The sequence below is a fragment of the Delphinus delphis genome, chromosome 10 (genome assembly GCF_949987515.2).
Source record: "Delphinus delphis chromosome 10, mDelDel1.2, whole genome shotgun sequence".
NCBI lineage: Eukaryota > Metazoa > Chordata > Mammalia > Artiodactyla > Delphinidae > Delphinus > Delphinus delphis.
In genome coordinates this window covers 43,964,496-43,981,753 of record NC_082692.2, presented here as the reverse complement: position 1 = coordinate 43,981,753, position 17,258 = coordinate 43,964,496, and the positions used below count along the sequence as shown (strand labels likewise).

The 17,258-nt window shown below is 37.9% G+C and overlaps 1 protein-coding gene across 1 annotated transcript in view; it reads left to right on the top strand.

Moving 5' to 3' along the window:
• DST (dystonin) overlaps positions 1-17,258 on the top strand; it is a 494,547-nt gene that overhangs the window by 250,563 nt on the left and 226,726 nt on the right. The window contains exons 6-8 of the mRNA XM_060021645.1: positions 7,019-7,108; positions 9,361-9,438; positions 11,112-11,204. Of these exons, the coding sequence (XP_059877628.1) occupies positions 7,019-7,108; positions 9,361-9,438; positions 11,112-11,204 (261 nt within the window). The remainder of the gene's footprint in view (positions 1-7,018; positions 7,109-9,360; positions 9,439-11,111; positions 11,205-17,258) is intronic.

Below are 17,258 nucleotides of genomic sequence, written 5' to 3'. Positions count from 1 at the left end.
AGGATATTTCCCTTTTATATTTACCTGCACCAATTTAGAATTTATGGTAATTTCGGAAGAGTCTGAGCTGTGGTTTTATTTTTTCACCATTCTTAAAGAAATAGTACTGAAATAAGTTTGTAATAACTGTTCAGATAAGGCACCTAAGCGAATACATTGTTTTGAAGCATTTCTATGTATTTTTAAAGCATCAGTTTACGTATCAATAATTTATATGGTAACATATTAATAGAGTAGGACTTGTAAGGAGCTCTCCCAGGAGAATGTGGTTGCTTATTTTTCCTGAGTGTGTTTGTTTGAAGTCAAAAAATTACATTGAAAAACGTTTTCACTTATAGTTTTCCCTGAAGCTGACTGTCCCCTTTCTCTCCACCTAAGGCAGTGAGGCGCTCTCACTTGGGACAAGCCTTCTTTTATTATTTATGCGGCTTTCTAAAGATAGGGGTTGTTTTCCAGAATACTGTGTCCTTCAGATGTAGGACTGCTTTAAGAGAGGCCTGGCAGTCCTTTCTGGCATTTTGCTCCTTGCTGCTGGGTTGGGAGGCGTGCATTTTACCAAGTGGCCTCTGTTTGTTCCACCCCCCCCGCCCCTCCTCCAGCCGAGATACCTTTCCTTCATCCTTGCCTACAGATTGGACCTTTGGGGGCTTTATCTGTGCTTCAGGTTTGCTCAAGATAGTTAGAAGGTTTATATTGGTCAGATACTGTGTCCTCATTCTGCGTAGAAGCCTTCAGTGGCTGTCTTTGCTTTGCTCAGGGAAGGTCTGTCCTTGTTCAAGTGGCAGGCCAAGCCCCCTCCATGCCCTGGCCCCCTTCCACCCTCATCCCCTACCTCATGTTTCCTTGGTTCACAGGCGCTTTCCTTCCCTGAAACTCACCCTACAGCTGCATGCACCCTCACCTGGCTCTTTGTTCTGGTTCTTTCTTCCGCCTGGAACACTCTCATCTTTGTGGGGGGACTTCTCAGACTCCAGACCCCTCTGTAAATTTCTGTCATCCTAGCCTGTGGGCCTCAAGAGGTGGCATGCTCTTATTCAACTTTGCACCCTTAGAAGTCAGTTGATACCCTGGCATATGATGGATGCTTACTAAATATTTGGTGACTTGAACTGAACTGCAGCTCCACTGTGGCAGCAAGTTTAGGTATGGGAAGTAAAATTTTTGTGGAATTTGTCTAGATTGACATCAACCACTGCAGAGTCAGACTTTTGAGAAAGGTATCCTTGAACATTACATAAGCAGCTATATGATGATCTGATCTTCAAAGTTGAATTTGATTTAGCCCATGTAAAATCAGACAATTACAAGTTAACAAAATAAAAATTTTGAGTGGTATTTTGAACACTTAAACCATTTAGATGATACAGACCTGGCATGATCTACTCTGTTCTCTATCAAAAATAAAACGGAAGTATTTAGTATGTCATCACCAGGACCTTGTTTGGAATCTCAGCCTAACCTCCTTCTACTTTTATTTCCCTTCCTTAGGAAACTTTTCTTAAGCAAAAGATGAGCGCCCTCTAGGGGTGAACTGTAGGTGCAATGCTGTACACGTTTTAAAAAACACTGCAAAATTCTGGAAGTATTGTATGAAATATAGAAAAGGATGCTTCATCCCTGTTATGTAATTCAAGTTATATAATTTAACCACAGAGTGTCTCAAAGTGCTTTCACGTTGCTCATCACTTCCTCGAGCACTGTTTATTCAGACAGTTTTTTGTCCCACAGGGAATATCCAAAATGGGAAGAAAGAATTTTATTAAAAAGTGAAAGCGGAAGGTTGAGACTGTTGGCAGTTTGCAGTCATCTGTGAAGGAAAGTTACCAGGCCAAATATCTATGACACAGACTTTGGATAAAATAAAAGGCTTTTCTGTGTCAGCTTAACTATTTAATCCCTTCCTTTTTTCATCCCCAGTTGATCACATGATCAGATATTTCTCTAGGACCCCAGTTATTTCCACGCAGTTCATCCATTACCACTCCTTCCCCATAATGTTAATTTTTTTCTTTTTTTCCATAATGTTGATATTTAATTTTTAATTAACATTCTCTTTTACCCTATTCTTTTGTGGTGAAGAAAATGAGCCATTACTTATAAAGCACTTAAACAGGGTTGGATGCCTAGTAATAACTCATCGTTTATATATTTTTGTTTATTTTTGTTAATACTGGTGGCATTTGTTTTATACAGAGTGATAAAGATGAGAATAATGGTATCTTACCTTTATGTAGTGTTTTTCATATACAGTATTTCTCTGGACCTTCAGAATGATCTTCTGAGACAGGAAAAACAAGCAATATTCCATGATAACCAATGACTCAGGATGTTTTCAAGCATTATAGAAGCTAAATTATTCTATTTATGTATTTTTTTCTAAAATTCTTAAGAAATTAAGCCAGAAGGCTTAAGAGTAGCTTTCCGTTTTACATATTTTCTCTTTTAAGTTGACACATTGATTTTTTTAAAACAATGACAATTTTATTTTCAGATCACAGAATTTTTGTTCTCTGATTTGAACTCGAGGCCTTCTGTTTTCAAACTTTCATTTTGCAGGTGAGAAAATTGAGGCTCAGAGAGTTTGGGCAGTTGGTACTAGTTCATGAGACCTATGGCAGAAACATAACTAAAATCCTTTTTTTTTCCCCTTTATAACATGTTTTCTCTTTTCCTAACATGGTTTTACTTGGCATAATCTTCTTCTTCTCTAAACATGCCTAATTTGATTTTTCTTTATTGTTGCATAAATATGATGGTGGAAAAGGACACCTTGCTGTGGAAAGTTTCCCTGATGTAGATGGTTTGGTTCAATCTGGCAAGTTGTGAAATTGCTTTCCTGTGAAATATGTGTTCAGAATCATACCCATCTTTTTTTTTCTTTTATTGAAGTATAGTTGATTATAACGTATTAATTACTGTTGTGTATCAAAGTGATTTGGTTATACATATAAATAGTTCTTTTTTTATATTCTTTTCCATTATGATTTATCATAGGATATTGAATATAGTTCTCTGTGCTATACTGTAGGACCTTCTTGTTTATCCATTCTATATATAAAAGCTTACATCTGCTAATCCCAAACTCCCAGTCCATCCCCCCACCAACCCTCTCCCTCTTGGCAACCACTAGTCTGTTCTCTATGTCCGTGATTCTGTTTCTGTTTCATAGATAGGCAACCACAAGTCTGTTCTGTATGTCTGTGACTCTGTTTCTGTTTCATTAGATAGGTTTATTTGTGTCCTCTTTTAGATTCCACATATAAGTGATAGCATATGGTGTTTGTTGTTGTCTTTCTGACTTACTTCACTCAGTATGACAATCTCTAGTTGCATCCATGTTGCTGCAAATGGCATTGTTTTGTTCTTTTTTTATGGCTGAGTAATATTCTATTGTATATATGTACCACGTCTTCTTTATCCGTTCGTTTGTCGATGGACGTTTAGGTTGTTTCCATGTCTTGGCTATTAATTACACCCCATCTTTAACTGTCCTGAAGTGAGAAAGACAGAGGAAGTGCATGTGGATTGAAGTGTGACTCAGGCAGGCCTCAGTGGGTAAAGGGGACCAGAGCGCATGGCATACTCAACTCTGTGTGTTGGTTACTGCCCTGCGGGACCCCATCCTGACCGTGCACTTGTGTCCTACTGTACCTTCTGAAGATGTCAGACGTGCACTATGGAGTTGTCTATTTTGAGGGATTCAGCAGCTGGCCAAGGGTCAGGAGCTGCATAATATTGTTTATATATATGTGATCTCTCATGTCCCTGCTCAGGCTCTTAGAGTTAGTCTGCTTTCTGGTTACACTGGAGATACATAGAGGAGTACATAGATTTAAATGCAGTGATGTGCATGAAATTCACAAGCTTAGCTCCTCTGCCTTGTTTTTTTAATTGAGGTATAATTGACAGATAACATTGTATTGGGTTCAGGTGTACATCATCATGATTTGATATTTGTATACATTGCAATATGATCACCACAAAACTCTGTAGTTACCATCCATCACCAGACAAAGTTACCTTTCAGGATTTATTCTCTTGGCAGCTTTCAAGTATGTGCTACGATATTATTGACTATAGACACCATGCTGTATGTTACATCCCCATGACTTACTTATTTTATAACTGGAAGTTGGTATGTTTTGATCCCCTTTGCTTGTTTCACCCACTCCCCATACCCCTTCCCCTCTGGCAACCACCATTCTGTTCTCTGTATCTGTGATTTTTGTTTTGTTTCGTTTGCTCATTTGTTGTTTTTTTAGATTCCACTTATAAGTGAAATCATATGGTATTTGTTCTTCTCTGTCTGACTTATTTCACTTAGTCTAATTCCCTCAAGGTCCATGTTGTTGCAAATGGCAAGATTTCATTTTACTGGCTGAGTAATATTCCACTGTGTATATATCACATCTTCTTTATTCATTCATCCATCTATGGACATCCTCTGTCTTGTTTTCAAGTAGGCCCTTGGGCTTACAAATTCAAGCTCATGACTTGGAATGAGGCCAGGTGAATTCTTACAGTGAGTAGTATGTGAGTAGAAAATTAAGTATTAGTGCTCATTTCATAAAGTTGCTTTTCTGCACGCATGTGTGTCATGGATGTCATAGATTTGTTCCTGAAAAGATCCTTGGAAATTGGTTCATCTCTGAAATGTAATTGAGTACTTCAGGGGATTGTCATTTAATGGTATTTATTGAATGGAAGGTAAATACTGAGTTGGCCAAAAAGTTTTTTCCGTAGCATCTTATGGAAGAACCTGAACAAACTTTTTGGCCAACCCAATATTTAATGGAAGGAATAATCTCTTTGTAACTTATTTGGATATGTATAGATTTTCTAAATAAGGATTGCCTGAAATGTGTTATGATATACTCTTTTTTTTTTTAGAAAAATGAAGTATTTTTGAGCTTTCTATTACTGTTGTATCTTGTGACACCAAAGAGTCAGCTGATATTCCTTGGGAATTAGGAAATCAAAATAAAAATGTCAGCTTGTGAAAATGGGGACACTTGGTTAAAAGTAATTTGACTGTTTCAGTTTTCCTTGCCACTTTATGGGTACTATTGGAATTAGCAATTACTTAGAGCTGTTGGGCCTGAGTTTAATGCCTATATTTTTTGTAGTAATGATGCATAGATGGATAATTGAATATTAAATTAATGGAATATTAAAAGGTTCTGTGACTTAGGCAGAAAGTCCCAAAATACTGTTATAGGAGGTGGTAAATTTGATACGAAACTCTTAAGGGAAGTTTTTTCTTCACTAATCAAAAATATTTTCTGACGATAAAACATACTGCAAAACATGTAGATAGTCAGTTAAGATAATAAAATTTAGCTTCTTTTTTAGACCCAGAAGACTTACCCATCAAAGCCTTGCTTCTAGTTTCCATTAGGCCCTTTCTTGCTGGTTGCTCTGTAGTCAGAGAGTTTTGACTATACTTTGGATCTCTGTATTACTTTCTGCTGTATATTCACCTGACATTTTGCAAGCGTAAAGGAGTTTGACTCATGTGTATAAACCTCCAGAGTGTACCACACAGACAGGGAGCATGTAGGGCTGTGCCCAAGTGATGCAAGGGGGATGCTGGTCTCTGCCTCTTTCTGGACCACTTCCTTGACTCCTTTCCTGAGCGCAGCGCAAAGTAACGCAGCCCAGAATCACCCAAAGGTGAGAACGTGGAGATGAACCAGCCCACTGTGGGACAGCCATTCTCACAGCCTGCTCTGTCCTTGTCTGTCTGGCAGACACCTTACAGTGGGCCAAGCATTCATTCACAGGAAGTGTCCCTGCGTGGCCAGCTAGCAGAGTTTGGGGGAAATCTTTGGTGGTTTGAGCTCTAAAATCAGAAACTTAAACGAGGCCTGTTAACTTGCAGCTAGTGTAAATGTGGTTATGAAAACCCTCCAATGGAAGGGGTAAATTTGGAGGTTGGGATTAACATATATACACTACTATATATAAAACAGATAATCAACAAAGACCTACTGCATAGTACAGGGAACTCTGCTCAGTACTCTGTAATAACCTATATGGGAAAAGAATCTGAAAAAGAATAGGTATATGTATAACTAAATCACTTTGCTGTACACCTGAAACTAACCCAACATTGTAAATCAAATTACTTAAATGTAAAGTAAAATATTAAAAAAGAAGGTATCAAAAAAAAGAAAGAAAGAAAGAAAGAAAACTCTCCACCACAGGAAGATTTACGCTGTGCAGAAGAATTTTGGACAGAGGTCTTATGACCTCACATATATGAATTTTAAAAAACATTTTATTTTGAAATTACCATAGACTCACAGGAATTTTCAAAAACAGTATACAGAGTCTCATGTACCCTTTCCCCAGCCTACATCTGTGGATTTTTAAAGTGTGGAGTGTGTGCCTCTGGCATCCTGGATTTTGTGGCCCAGAGATTAGGAAGACCAACCGGGGGATAAAAACTCACCCCTCTTGCTGAGGTGGCTTTGGTTGCTGTATCAGGAATCATGATTCAGGTCAGGGCATTGCCTGTATTTTGGAAATTGTAACTCTATGTAGTTGTCCAGATTTTTATATATTCTGTTGTGTTAAAAATTTAACAGTTTTACTTGTATGAATTATTAATCTGAAATTTATTTTTTTAGTTTTTAAATTTTATTTTATTTTTTTGCGGTACGCGGGCCTCTCACTGTTGTGGCCTCTCCCGTTGCGGAGCACAGCCTCCGGACGCGCAGGCTCAGCGCCCATGGCTCACGGGCCCAGCCGCTCCGAGGCATGTGGGATCTTCCCGGACCGGGGCACGAACCTGTGTCCCCTGCATCGGCAGGCGGACTCTCAACCACTGCGCCACCAGGGAAGCCCTAAATTTTATTTTTTAAGTAGTGAGAGAATACTAATATTTTTAAAAACACTACATGAGTGAACACATGTACATGAAGGAATGTTTTCTCCTTGTCCCCTTTCTTGTTTGAGTCTTAAGGGTGATCTGGGTTCTAGGACCGAAAATTTTAAATTGCTTTTTTCTGTGTAGGTTCGAAAACACGTGAATGATCTCTATGAAGACTTGAGGGACGGACACAATTTGATCTCTCTTTTAGAGGTTCTTTCAGGAGACACCTTGGTAAGTTTTAAATTTCATAATTTATTTTGAAGAACATGTAATCCTTTTTGCATATGACTAATTTGTTTTCAGCACAGACTGTTCAGAGTTTTGCAGCATTCATCTTTTGAGCTGCTGTGAATTCTGCCTGGAAAAAGTTCTGGTTAGATTATGAAGCATTTTCAGACTTTAAATGCTGTGCATTTGGGAGATGGAAGTACTTTGATGACCTTGCTTACATAATCAATTCTATAATTAAAATACTACTTCTGTTCTTTTTTACCTTTGGGTTTTTTTTTTTTCTTATCAGAAGTTAGATGCATAATATAACCCCCTATTAAAAGACTCACAAATAGCAAGGAAATAAGCATCACTTTCTGACAGATGGTCTAACCCCCTCCACAGGTGTCATCTCCTTTTTTGTGAACATTTCTCCCCCTTCTTGGTTACCTGGTCTCCTTCATTAAGTTCTGTTCATGCTCTTCTTTTCATTTCTGGTCTGTCTTGTGTCTTTGCTGTCCTATCTTCTGTCTGTTATATTCATTAGCCAAGGGAACGAGATTTTTTGAAGACCTTACGATTGGTGAGTGCCACAGAAGCATGCGAATATGAACAGCATGAGGATGTGGAGGATGAGGATAAGGGGGTAGGTGTCGCCCCCGTAACTCCACTAACCTAGCCTTACATGCGGTGAGCGCTAACACAATAGTGTAACCCACGGGTTTGGGCTCCTTTTTAGAAAACTGTAGAAAGGACCAAAACCCGCAGGGAGATGGATGTGTGTGTACCAGCAACTTGGACAAAGGACATATTTTCTCTTTAAATTTATTTCTGTATTTCTGTGCACTGCATGGTATTCGAACATATGTGGTTAAATTACAGGAGGGCATTTGAGCTAAAGAAATTTATATACCTTTTGTATAAGTATGGAAATCTTACAACCAGCCCACTAATTTTAATGCAGATCTGTTCCACTTCTGAAATTAATATTTCCAACATAACTGTCTTTTGTTTTATTTGAAGGAACTTACGGACATTTATTTAATGTTTAAGATTATGCTTTAAATCATTCCTACTGGCAGTAGGTATTTGAGGGACATTCTTTACCTACCTTATATGTCTCGTTTTATTTAGGGGGGAATACTTAAAATGCTAGAATCCTGACAGGGCTCACAGAGCTGTTTAATCCCGGTGACACTCAACTGACTCAGCCTACCTTTGCAAGACAGATGTGCTTCTTTTGTCATCACGTCCCTAGAGCCCCCTGATTTTATTAGAATTTGTGCTTTTGTGGATCCAGTGGGGAATTCATCACCATCATTTCTCCTGTTATATGGAACTTATTTTCCCATTCTGTGGTCTGCTGTCTGTTTTAATTCTGCTGCCTTTGGCTTCAGCAACCTATTCATGTTTGAGCAGCTCAGCTGTCAGTTTTCTTTTTTCTTTTTTTTCCCTTTGGAAGATATTATGTGGTAAATTTCAGCTCCATTCTTTGCATTTTTGTTGAACATTTTCTCAGGTCTGTTTCCTTACGTTTTCCTTCTGCTAACTTGTGACATTTCTTAAGGGAAATGGCATCAAGGAAAAGAGTTAACGGTTTGTCAGTTTTCCTGAGACAGCAAATCATCACGTCCATCCCCAAGCAGTGTAAAACTATTAGCGAGTCCAACCGATTTTGTGCAAAACGAAAATAAAATAAAGAGGAAATATATTACATGGCCTTAATTGCTTTTCTCTCTTCCTCTATCATGGCTAAGTAAACCTCCACTGTCTTTCTCCTTCTTGGTGATTTTTATACTAACTGATGCTACTTTACCTCATTTTCATTAACATGCCATACATATATGATTATAAAAACCTTCTTGATTTAAAGTTTATTAAGAAGGCAAAATGGGGAATGGTATTTAATTCTTTTTGTGCATCTGTAGCTAATAACTGTAGGCTAGAATTATAAGATAGTGAATATGAAAAGTGTACATGTTCCGTGGTATTTTCTCTTTTTCTTTTGTTTAAATATTTGGAATAAAGGATCTGTTTAAAATAAAATAATACTCAGAAAAATCCCAAGTTTAAATTCAATCTCAGATAATACAAAAAATTTAAAATATCATTAAAATATTTAATGGATCTACCCAAGCAGTAAATACTGTTTTGACATATTAAGATGAGCATACAGTATATTTATATAGGGTATTCAGCATACGTGTATTTAGCATGATCAGTGGTATCAGAAAATACAGTGTTTTTTATACCCTGCATTTTTCTATTCTTAGCCCAGAGAGAAAGGTCGGATGCGTTTTCACAGACTACAGAATGTACAAATTGCACTTGACTATTTGAAAAGACGCCAGGTATGATGTTTTTCAAAGATTGTAATCATATAAACATACGTGACTGAATAAATATGCATAGGACCATGTCAGGGAATGAAAAGGTTAAAGTTGACTGTGAATTATAATCATTAAACTTGTGCTTTCATGAGACAGATGTTTTAAAATGTTTTTAAACATTTGTTCCAAAGAAAAGGAGGTTAATAGTAGGTGTAAGTGGCTACATTTCCATCTGAATAGGAGCTACTGAGTTTTCCTTCTGTTGGAACTGGAATGCTTTTGCCTAGGAATTTAATGACATTTTAGTAGCAACAGAATGTTAAGAATGTCTATGAACAGTTCTTAGTAGTGGGGAGACAATACTTTATTTTTTATTAAAATTACTTTATTTTTATAAAAGATAGTTAACATAATACTTTTAAAAAACTTGACATATGTATTTTTAATACATAGTAGTGAGGAAGCAATAGTTTATTTTTTATAAGTAGATACAACTGGATAATCTAGAAGTAGTTAAAAATAAAACAGTTCTGACAACAATCCCTGACTGGCTTGAGGTTTCAGAAGAAATGATGGAAAAGAATGAACAACGTATTGGATTTGATCTTGATTTGGTAGCATTGTGTATTATAGAGATATAAGGCAAATAATTGGTAATTTTCAATTAGTAGAAAAAGGAGGAATCAAAGAAACTCAGGATAATTGAAAGTTACTGAAAACAGTGAGAAATCAGAGGTGGCAACAATTTCGCTTTTTAATGGAGTAGGAGGAAGAGAAGAGAGGAGGCAAGGAGGAGCAGGAAACACTGTCTGTTTATTAGTCCTTCATTTAGTTTATTATGGCATCAAAGTGCTTTTAGTTATTAAATTCTAGCAAATACTCAGTGCTTATATTTTAAATGATATTGGTATTTGCCTTACTCTTCTTTATTCTAGTGGAAGTTTACAGAAGGATTAATGGTTAATTATGTCTCCTTGTCGAAATATTTTTGGCAGTGATTTGTCCAGGAAGTAAAATGTTAGGTATCATTTTCTTGAATTCATGATAGATATTTAATTCTTTTACCAGGAAGTAAATGTTAAATATCATCCTTACATTTATTTACCTGAATGCATAATTGGGCAGTTGATAAGCTTTAAGTCTGATTATTGTATTATTTTTAAAGTTTTGAACAGTCTTCCAAATGTCCAGTGAGTTATATAGTTACTTATCTTGGTAGCAATCTATGATAGACAAATAGAATAATAGTGCTAGTTGTTTTTTTTAAAATACTCTTTATGACCGAAGTGTAAGAAAGTTGTTAAAATTATTTGGTGGTTCAGAATAGTTTCCTACTTAATTGTAAAATAACGCTTGTTTTCAAAAGGCAAAATTATTTCTAATTTAAAAATCTTAAGTATTTAGGACTTTTCGCTTGAATTGTGTTTTTTGTTTTGACAAGTGTACTTTTAATACTTGCTGTAGAAGACAAAACCAAAATAATATTGAGGTTTTTTTCCTTTGTAGTTTCTCTATAATTTGCAATGAAAATGAGTGGGGATGGGGGTAAAACAGTAATTTAAGGATTACTGTTATTTAAATTATTCAGGCTTTTTTTTTGTATCTGTAATTTTGAATCACTTTTATGTAGATAAAAATAACTCGTGCTGGTTTGAAAAATATTTTGTTTTATCTCTTCTTCACATACAAAACAGGTGAAATTAGTGAACATTAGAAATGATGACATAACAGATGGAAATCCCAAATTGACTTTGGGATTAATATGGACAATAATTTTGCACTTTCAGGTAAGCCTGATTTTCTTAACTGTCATTTCTTTTAGCCTCATTGCTAGTTTTCAGGTGGTTCATGTGAAGGGTGAATTACACATTCACATCCAAAGGAGGAAGATAAATTTCAGGCTTTCTTTCTTTCTTTTAAAATTTAATTTTAAATTTTATATTGGAGTATGGTTGCTTTACAATGTTATGTTCGGTTCGGGTGTGCAACAAAGTGATTCAGTTATACATATATCCATTCTTTTTCAGATTCTTTTCTTATATAGATTATTACAGAATTTTGAGTAGAGTTCCCTGTGCTGTACAGTAGGTCCTTGTTGTTTATCTATTTTATATATAGTAGTGTGAATATGTTAATCCCAACCTCCTGATGTATCCCTCCCCCCACCTTCCCCTTTGGTAACCGTAAGTTTGTTTTCTAAGTCTGTGAGTCTGTTGCTGTTTTCAAATAAGTTCATTTGTATCATTTTTTTTAGATTCCACATATAAGTGATATCATATGATGTTTAGGCTTTGTTTCTTAAACAATATATTTGTATTATTCCTCTCAGTAACATGCTGCTAATGAACTTGGCATCTCATTTCGTGTTGTTGAAAGCTTAAAATACTTGTAATCTCAGTGTTCGAAGACAGAGATTCCCTTTTTTTGAATGTAGCCACATTTCTTTGTTTATTGGCCAGCATTACCTGATTTAGATACATAAAAGTTTTATGATTCAATCCTTATTTAGAATGGGTTTCATTGATATTACAGTTTCTCAACTATGCCTGCTGTTTTCTCCTAGTTTTGTAGACACTAGGTGGCAGTATCGTTCTCATAAAGACATCTGTTGAACTAGAACTATCCACGTTTCCTGTAGAGCTCCACTTTCTCAAACTAGGTTTAAGGAGAGTAAAGGCAAATATATTAACTATGAATTATTATCTAATTACCAGTGCCAGTTAAAGGCTGATCTTGATCTTTGGTTTTTATAAAATGATGCATTTTTAAAAAAATCATCTTCATTTGATTTAGGGTGAGTCCTAGTTTTGGAACTGGCTTTGGGTTTGTCAATCCCTTGTGTGACCACGCAGCATTGTGTGTGCAGCGCGCAGAGCCTGGCCTGTAGTGGGCACACAGCAGGTCTTACTGATTGACAGCTGTGTGGTGGACCTTGCAGGAGGAAGAGAGAACTTGCCAACTTCAGAAAGGAGCTGGGGTTTTGGACCAAATTTTGGGAAGAAGAAGACTTATTTCTAATCTTTAAAAAATTTGACTGGGATACAGGGTTTGTAGGAGAATGTAGGTGGAAAATAATGTAGTCAGGGCTCATTTGGGAACAGGATAAATCTGGCAGGGATGGACAGGTATAGGAAGTAGAGTCTTGTAGGTTCCAGGACCTGGACAGGCAACAGAGTTGCAGCAGTAGGAATTTGGAGGAGGAGACCCAGGTCCCAGGAGACCAGGTAACCAGGTGTCAGCCTGCCAGACGACAGGGCAGCTAATACAGGTGAATGTCCACTTAGCTGTGCTATTGATGGCTGGGAGATCCAGTATCAGGAAGTGGAAGCAGGACCCTCATTACTAGAGGACCCCATCCTTAGGGGACCTGGGGTACTGAGTACTTACCCAAGGCAGGGATTTGGTCATGGAGCCAGACCCCAGACCTTGTTACCAGCACAGGTGAAGTCTAGCTAGAACTGGCCAAAAAAGCAGATTTTACATGGTGTTTCTCAGCAGCTTTCTCAGGGATCCAGAACTTATAGGGTTGAAAATGCAAGAGCCCCATATAGGGAGGTTAGAGGCCTGTTGGATGGAACCAATCCCATAGTTACTGACAGCTGGTGATACAGGCTGAGTCTGGATTTTGAAGGTCAGAGTGGGAACCCCTGTGGGGCACACCCAGGCTCTGGAGGGAGGGAGAGCTGAGTGTCATCGTTGGCTCTTTTATCTGTAGCCATGAAGGCATCGAGCAAGTCACCTAACCATTCTGTGGGCTCCAGTAAAAAAAATCAGAAATGATCACAGGCCACAGTCAGGGGTATAAGCTGAGAGGCTGAGGTGGTGCCCTCCGAGTGGAGTGATAGAGGCCAGGCAGGACTCAGATGGGGAAGAAAAGTTGAATCCAGGGGGTGGTGTTTTGAAGAAAGAAAGGAAGGGACTTGGTGACAGAGTGTGGAGGATGAAGGAAGGGGATTAAAGATGCCTCTGAACGGTTAAGCCTGGGAGATAAGAACCAGTAATGGAGGTGAGGGTAAAGGGAAAGGTGACCTTCTGCGTGAGTTTGACGTTCTGGTGGGATACCCTGGGCTTCTGTCTGCTGAGCAGCTGGAAATGTGTGAGCAGAGCGGAACTGGGGAGTCAGAGGTACAGGTGATAAACCTGGGAGTTTCCAGAATACAAGTGGTCCTTGAATCTGTCAGAGAGAAGGGATCTTCAGAGGATCCAAGGGATGAGCACGTGTGGAGAAGAGCAGAGAGCAAAGGACAGAAATTTGGGGAAGGCCCATGATTAGGGGTGCAGGAGGAAGACGTTCCATCTGGGGAAACAGAAAATGAACAGTTGGAGACCTCTGGCTGGCAGCTGGCATCCAGCTGGCAAAGCCTATCTCTAATATCAGTGAGCATCTCCCTTTTTCTCTAACACCTTTCTGATCCTACAACACTCCTCTACCTCCCTCTTTTTATTTATATTGAGATAGATTCATCACAGCCCTAGATGATAGTTTTACCAACATTCTCCCAATAGATAGAGCAGCATTCTTCATTTCTAATTGTAGTAACAAGAAAATGTAGTATTGACTAAACCAAGGGAAGATAATTGCAAGTAGAAAGGAATGGTGAGCAGTGTGAAATGCAACCGGAGAGCCTGAAAAAGTTAAGATTGAGTACGGGTTAGTAGTTTTGTCTAGGAAAAAGACATTGGGGACCTTGGAGAAGGTCCCCCCAAGTTCCTGGGAGAAGAAACCAGAAAGTAACAGACCAAAATGTGAGTAAATGGTTGGAAATTAAAGGCAGTATGGTTAGACCCTAAATTGAAAGAATTGTAAAGCAAAAGATCATTCAAAAAAGAATTACATATTAAGAAAGCTCTTTGGGGTTCAGGTGTCTTTGGAGGACAGAAGAGGACTAGCCACAGAAGTACCAAAGAAGTTTTGTTTCTTTTTTTTTTTTTTTTTGGTGGTACGCGGGCCTCTCATGGCTCAAGGGCCCAGCCGCTCCGCGGCATGTGGGATCTTCCCGGACCGGGGCACGAACCCGTGTCCCCTGCATCGGCAGGTGGACTCTCAACCACTGCGCCACCAGGGAAGCCCGTTTCTTTTTTTTTAACATTTATTTTATTGAAGTATAGTTGATTTACAGTGTTGTGTTAATTTCTGCTATACAGCAGAGTGGTTCAGTTGTACACATATATACATTCTATTTCATATTCTTTTCCATTGTGGTTTATCCCAGGATATTGAATATAATTTCCTGTGCTATACAGTAAGACCTTGTTGCTTATTCATCCTCTATATAACAGTTTGCATCTGCTAATCCCAAACTCCCAAGAGTTTTGCTTCTTAATATGATCCTGTGGCATATATTATGAAATCCAGTGTATTTTAGGACCTGAGTTACAAGATATTATGACTGTTAAATTATCACCAGTATTTAAAAGTTAGACCAAGATTTATTTAAAATGAAACATATAAATTTTTTGGTAAAATTAAAATTTTCCTTTTCATTTAAAGAAATACTTTTCTTAGTCCTATGATAATTTAAGATTAGAACGATTTTACTGGTTATGCCAAGACAGAGCCTTATTTATTGATTTAAAAATATTTGAGCATTGCAAATTGAATATGTTACAGAAGGTAAGCATTATCAATACAGTAATCCTGTATTATTTACCATAGGCTAGATCCAGAGATACTAATTGTTACTGACCAGGGTTCTTGGCCTCCTTAATCAATAGAAATTGACTAGAAACCAAACAAGAAATTCAGGCAAGGCTTTATTGGGGCCCCTGCAGCAGCAGGGGGAACAAGCAACAGGTTCCCTTGCTTGTTCTTGTTCCCTGAGGCGGGACGAGCTTGTTCCTTATATGGGGAGAGGGTAGGGGTGTGTCCAGGACTCAGGCTGAGGGGTGGCTTAGGTGATGTTGAGTGCAGGGGGCACATGCCCGTATCCTGCTTTTTGCTCTGGGCTCTTCAAAAGTGGCAGTTGGGTTTTTTGGGCTCTTTGTATCTTTTGTCCAGAATTTGCCCCAACTGCAAAATGCACACAGTTATTTTTAGTCGCATATAGTTTCTTTGTATTTTGTTGCTGGAGGAGAGGTGTGTCCAGGTGCAAGCACTGCAGCACTGCAGCAAAGCCTGTCTCATTCAGATGATGAAGTATATTGTTCTATACTTGGGAGACTGCTTGTAAAACCGACTATAATCTGGGGTGATGAGTCTATCACAATACAAATAAGAATAGGGATGTAGAGGAGGGTGTGTTGTGGTAGGATTAAGAAGGTCTTAGAGAATAAAGGAAATTATCACTGATGGGCTTTGCAAGAGGAATGCCAGTTACCAGGCAGAGACTGAAGTGGGGCCATTCCTGGGGGAGGGAGCAGTGTGCAGTGGCCTGAAAATGGGCATTTGCTTTGTTTGGCAGGGCTGGAAGCAATTGCAAATCACTGGTTTCGCCTCTATCATCGTGTTAGTGTAAATAACAGCCATTATACTTTGAAATTCTCTTGAATAATGTTCCATTGCCAATGAAGACATTGAAAATCAAATTAAAAAGAAACAAACCAACAAACCTGAAGCTTTATTTTTACCAGCTTGTCTTCTAGGATATTCAGTTATTTTTCTGTTGGAGATTAATTTCCCCTTGAAATGATTAAGGAAAACCTCACCATGCAGGTCTGTTATTGACAAATATCAGCCACATTGCTAACTTGACTATTTAATTGAATATTTTTATTTAGAAAAATGAGTTCCATCTTTGATCAGTCTAAAGACAACCTAAAGAAAGGCAATTATCAATTTTCTTTCCATTTTTTAAGATAAATTTATTTATTTAATTAATTTATTTTTGGCTGTGTTGGGTCTTCGTTGTTGCGCACAGGCTTTCTCTAGTTGTGGTGCGCGGGGGCTACTCTTCATTGCGGTGTGCAGGCTTCTCATTGCAGTGGCTTCTCTTGTTGCGGAGCACAGGCTCTAGGCATGCGGGCTTCAGTAGTTGTGGCTCGTGGGCTCTAGTCAGCTTATGCAAAAGACTAGTCATGCGATACTAATTTCCTTTTTACCATATTGATGACTCAGTGTTAGAAATATGCACACTTTAGGTCATCGGGTTCCATACTGATTTATTATGTATACACCATGGCCCTGGTAAAACTGTGTAATATTTAACTAGGGTACAATTATAAAAGTTACAAGTAAAGTTCAACTGCCTTAATTCATGTATAAGTACACACAGATGTTTCTTCTGGCTAAGAGTTCCATGCTTTAAATCATAAAATTTATCAATTTCCTCATATGAAAATCCTAATGATCATAAAAAGAGAAATGGCTTGGAAATTTGTCATATGAAAAGTATGACAAACTATTCGAAGAGATTGATTTTAGAAACAATTTGAATAGTGTTTTAGGCATTTAGCATGTATTATCTCTCCTTCAGCTGTTGAATCATCCTGTTCTTTTTTTATGGCTGCTGTTTTTGAATAAGAGTCAGTACAGTTTATAGAGGTTTTTGAGCCCTTTTTGGGGGGGCAAGTGCCAACATTAGATTGTGTTTCTTAAGAAAAAAAATTGTATGGTGGAGAATCTCTGAAACTAAATTTGAAAGGCACTTTGAAACTAAGTTTGACTGGGATTTGCTTTCTGTTTGTGCTCGTGTTTGCTGAATCACCAGTGGTTCCAAAGGTTAATTCAAACTTTGGTAGTGTAACCGCATTTCAGAAAACTGAAAGTAAAGCAAGGATCAGAATTTTTTCGTGCAATAAAGTTAAGGGTTTGCCTTGAAAGCTCATCAGCGTGTCATTTGACAGTGAGCAGTGATGTTTGTCTAAGATGATTGGTGGCCAGAAGTAAGCCACGGGGTGTCTAA